Source organism: Calliopsis andreniformis, chromosome 6 (genome assembly GCF_051401765.1).
Source record: "Calliopsis andreniformis isolate RMS-2024a chromosome 6, iyCalAndr_principal, whole genome shotgun sequence".
NCBI lineage: Eukaryota > Metazoa > Arthropoda > Insecta > Hymenoptera > Andrenidae > Calliopsis > Calliopsis andreniformis.
In genome coordinates this window covers 23,326,093-23,330,753 of record NC_135067.1, presented here as the reverse complement: position 1 = coordinate 23,330,753, position 4,661 = coordinate 23,326,093, and the positions used below count along the sequence as shown (strand labels likewise).

Sequence of the window (4,661 nt, the reverse complement as noted above, 5' to 3'; positions counted from 1 at the left end):
GAAGTTTCAATCTAAATCCATCTTCCCTGACTTGTCGGCATAACGCCTTCGTAGTATGCAAACGGTGCAACATTGCCTCCTTCAAACGATCATGATCGACCGTTTCTGCTACCTCCTCCTTCTTTCACTCTATTTAAAACAAACGTTTCTCTCTTGGTGACAATAAAAAACCTCTAGATGGTAAATACATTTACAAAAAGGACATGGAGACGAATCGTCATATTTTAAGGTAGGTTTAACAGTATAGAGGTTAGGTTGTCGGCGTACAAATATTCCACCGTTTTGACAATACATATGTGATATTTTGTTGGACTGCATCGAGCAAATTTTTCGTAAAATCGTATTAATCGGTAACGCAGTTCTTTCGCCAATGTCGAATATTCTACATTGGAAAAAGGTTATTAGGTTATGTGATTACGAAACAATCGCGATTTGTTGCGATACTTCATAACCTGCAAATAGATCCTTCTTTTGATCGAATTTCCCTCGATATGCAGTTTTTTTATATCTTCTAATCCAGCAAACATACAACATATTATTCAATTTTCAAACTTATTATTGTTGAATTAGCTTTTTCTATCATTATTGTGTCCCGATGTACAAGTGATAACGCGTCAATCGTTTCACCGTGTTCATTAATTCGAAACAATTCAATTTCTAGCAATTCCATTTTCGTACCTGTACAATAATTATGCCCATTGTACATATTTATTCATTAGTTCTAGTAGTTCTGTTGTTTTAGCGATTCACTTTTTTCCATTTCTTACATTTTCTTCACCTTTCTAACTTAATTGTACCTGCATTGAATGAACCAATTGGAAATGATTGGATGATGCCCAGTGTGCATACAAGTGGGCATTGTACAATGCTCAATGTACATATGTACCCATGTAAGTACATACAAGGTGCGAGCAGTAGGAAAGCAAGATGCTTTACCATGCCTGATACTGCAATTTGTTTAATAATCAAACTGATAGAATAAAAGACGCTCGAGAAAGAAACTGTAGGATGATGAAAAAAATGAAATCTTTTACCAAGTAACATTCTTAATTTATACACGATGAAAAAAAAAGCAATTATCAGGGATGAAGATACGAACGCGATAGCGCTTGTCGAAAAGAAATTGGACAGCGGTTGCGTTTTAATATGATACGAAGCGAGGATCCTTATCAAAATTTAGGAGAATAGTCACAAACTGTCTTTTCTGTTACAGTCTTTCGCAGTCGATTAAATTGTTTGGAATGTGATTTGGCGACAATGAGTGAAAATGTTAACATAGAAATAAAAGTTCGCCACAGAAAAATAAGAAAAATAAGAAAAATATTGTCCGCTGGGGAAATGGTGGAATTAGGCAGCGATGAATCTCTCGGATCTAGTATTACCGATATGATTACGGAATCGGAAGCAAAATCTGACGAAGAAACAGAGAGCGATTGTGAACGCGCGCAGCGACTCATACCATCACCAATCGTGCGCCAATGTATCAGCAATGATGCAAAGAAATCCATTATATTGAATGATCAGTACAAACAGATTGAAGATGAGAATGTTTGGTCCATATTCATACAAATGTTTATACCTTTTCTGTTGGCTGGTTTCGGTATGGTTGCTGCTAGTTTATTACTGGATGTTGTACAGGTATTTGCAAACTTCAAATTTAATAGAAGTAGTATTGGAATACAAGAGATTGTTATCGTTACGTTAACGATTGATATCGTTAGAATATCATAAAGTACAGAGTTTCTCCAATTTTCTGTTATAGCATTGGCCAGTGTATCAAGTGGTATCTGAAGTATACATATTGGTACCAGCATTACTTGGTTTAAAAGGTAATTTAGAAATGACGTTGGCTTCTCGTCTTTCGACACATGCCAATCTTGGGCACATGGATGTAAAAAAGCAGCAATGGAGCCTAATTGTTGGGAATCTTGCGTTGATTCAATGTCAAGCTATAATTGTAGGCTTATTGGCCTCTTTAGCAGCTGTTATATTGGGTTGGATTCCAGAAGCTCAGTTCGATATTAGCCATGCACTCTTACTTTGCGCAAGTGCTTTAGGCACAGCATCAATAGCTAGTTTTTTATTAGGTTTAATAATGGTTGCTGTTATATTAATATCCAAACGGATAAACATTAATCCAGATAATGTAGCCACACCAATTGCAGCATCCCTGGGGGATTTAACTACGTTAGCATTACTTTCAGGGATATCGTCTCTTCTCTACAGAGCAATAGGTAAACATACAAGATAATAATTTGTTTGAAAACCAAAGTTCTTCATCAAGTATAATATCATCGATCAAATGTATACTACTTGTTCATAGTTTGTATGTCATTGTTGCAGATTATGCACCATGGATAGCTCCAACATTGATAGCATTTCATATGTTTTCTACTCCGTTCTGGGGTTATATTGCATCAAAAAATCCGTTTACCAAGGAAATATTAGATTATGGTTGGGCACCTGTAATATGTGCAATGCTAATTAGCAGGTTCTTTTCATTTCTTTCGCATCTTTTGTCCAGAAACAAAGTTTTATTCTATTCGTTTAATTCGATTTTAGTGTGGGTGGTCTAATATTAGACTACACGATATCTAGTTATAAAGGTATAGCTGTATTTCAATTGGTGATAAATGGCGTTGGCGGTAACTTGGTCGCCGTTCAAGCTAGTAGAATATCGACGTCGTTGCATAAAGGTCGACGATCCGATATCCAACAAGTACCAGCTATTCGTTTCAGTCCGTACTACGCATTTTTCAGCAAAGGTAAATTAATTAAGTACGTTTAAAGATTGTACATTACGAGAACTACTTCTCGAGATATTGGTTCGGTAAATTTCTAGGTGGGCACGCAAGAACTGCTAGAGTTCTATTGACAATGGTGATACCTGGCCATCTAATATTCGGTTATACTATCAGTTACCTCCAAGCTGGGCATACTTCTTTCACTCTTATATTTGTTATCTTCTATTTGACTGCCACTTTACTGCAGGTATTCGGTTACACGTTCCTATATGTACAATTATACATGTATAGAATTATAATACGCATGTAATGCAGACTATGTTAAACGATTCAATCGTCAAATTCACGTTTTCGCTCAATCATTTAGGTGATTTTATTGTTATACATCGCTCAGTTGATGGTCGTTTGGATGTGGAGACGGGGAATGGATCCAGACAGTTCCGCGATTCCATACTTGACAGCAGCAGGTGATTTAATAGGAACAGCATTACTGGGAATCACGTTTCACATACTTTATGCCATAGGTGATGGAGATTCAGATGTGGGTGATTAACGTCTCTGAAACTGTTATCGATCAAATACGATCGAAGCTCGTCCGATACAATTATATCAGAGTATTTATTTGAGACGCATACAATACCTTCTGTTAGAGATTTTCTTTACTATTTGGCGTAACATTTATGTATTGTTTTCGAATTTGAAAAAAATTTTATCCATGCATGCAGGATCGCAATTTGACTTTAGAGTTCATTCAGTCATTTGTTGTACGTTTAGATTCGCTCTGTGTTCTGTTTAAGTTTCTTTTCTTTCTCTTCCTTATTTTCGTCTCCCTGTATCATCCTCTTTTCTTCTCGAAAAGGCAAAGTAGTTTACAGCTAAACGAATAAGTTCGTTTTAAAATAGTTCCTTTATTGATTGTTAATCTATTCTTGTACGGAAGCTGTATCTGTGCGTGTAGAGAGAAAGAGTGCGCGCGCTCGGGTGTGTGTGTGAGAATTGGGCATGTATGATCGAATGAGATTTGATCGCGTCATCTTCTAATCTAGCCCATCTGTGTACGTGTGCGTACAACTGTAAAAGTAAGCATATACTTTTTCTGAAAAATACGTTGTAAAAATGTACATAAAGTCATAGGTGAAGCTGCTCATTTTGCTCAGAATATCAAGATACATACATAAATAAGTCTAACAATACGACGATTAACCTAACAAGCTTAGATATTTTTTAACGAAATTTCACTTTACTGATCGAAATAAATTTGACAACTGTGGCATTATTAATACTTTTTTTGTGCACATGTATGTTTATTCTAGAACTCGCATAACAGTGCGTTGAGTTTATCCATCATCTATTGTATTTTAATTTTGAAAACAATGCAAAGAATGAATGAATCACGAGAATGTGTACACATATATACATACATATGTATATACATCGGCATCTGACATATTCTGCATGCACGTTGGGATAATTATAGGGCAAAAGCAAATTGCAAAGACAGTTGATCTAAAAAGTATTACAACTGCAATGAGAAGACGTCTGAAAATGTTCGATTGATAATTAATTCCACTTTGGTAAATGGAATCTACATGCACATAGACTGTGAAAAACAGAAAAATAATGTGTTTATCGTTCTGTAAAGTACCTAGAGAGTAAAAAGGAAGTAAAGTAGAGAAAATAAGCATACGATTGTGGAGTCGCATGGACATCACCGGCATAGGTAGGTCAGACAGCTGGACTTACTGCATGGACCGAGTTAAACTCGGTTCGGTTTGACCTCTCGCGCTACCGGAGATGGTGGTGGTGGTGGTGGTGGTGTCTTTCTTTCGAACGATATCGTATGGTCAAGTTGCGAATAGGGCGTAAAGGTTCGTAAGCGTAGTCGCGTAAGCGAAGTATATCTTTTGTCGTGTGCGT

At 36.5% G+C, this 4,661-nt stretch overlaps 1 protein-coding gene across 2 annotated transcripts; it reads left to right on the top strand.

The window, feature by feature from the left end:
- Positions 1–89: 89 nt before the first annotated feature.
- Positions 90–3,471, top strand: LOC143181262 (solute carrier family 41 member 1-like). Of its 2 annotated transcripts, none has more exons than XM_076381657.1 (7): positions 90–229; positions 1,214–1,638; positions 1,763–2,234; positions 2,344–2,491; positions 2,563–2,765; positions 2,843–2,991; positions 3,112–3,471. In XM_076381657.1, exons 2-7 carry the CDS (start codon positions 1,258–1,260, stop codon positions 3,295–3,297), a joined length of 1,539 nt encoding a protein of 512 aa, XP_076237772.1. In that variant the 5' UTR covers positions 90–229; positions 1,214–1,257; the 3' UTR covers positions 3,298–3,471. The 2 variants fall into 2 exon arrangements, with proteins under 2 accessions (XP_076237772.1, XP_076237771.1); XM_076381656.1 differs by lacking the exon at positions 90–229 and adding an exon at positions 798–890.
- The last annotated feature ends 1,190 nt before the right edge of the window (positions 3,472–4,661 follow it).

Bases quoted from the DNA above. Each gene is read 5' to 3' on its own strand.
- LOC143181262 (XM_076381656.1), top strand. From the start codon at position 830: ATGATGCCCAGTGTGCATACAAGTGGGCATTGTACAATGCTCAATGTA. The intron at 2,492-2,562 runs GTTCTTTTCATT...ATTCGATTTTAG, and splicing joins TGTGCAATGCTAATTAGCAG to TGTGGGTGGTCTAATATTAG. The intron at 2,766-2,842 runs GTAAATTAATTA...GTAAATTTCTAG, and splicing joins CTACGCATTTTTCAGCAAAG to GTGGGCACGCAAGAACTGCT.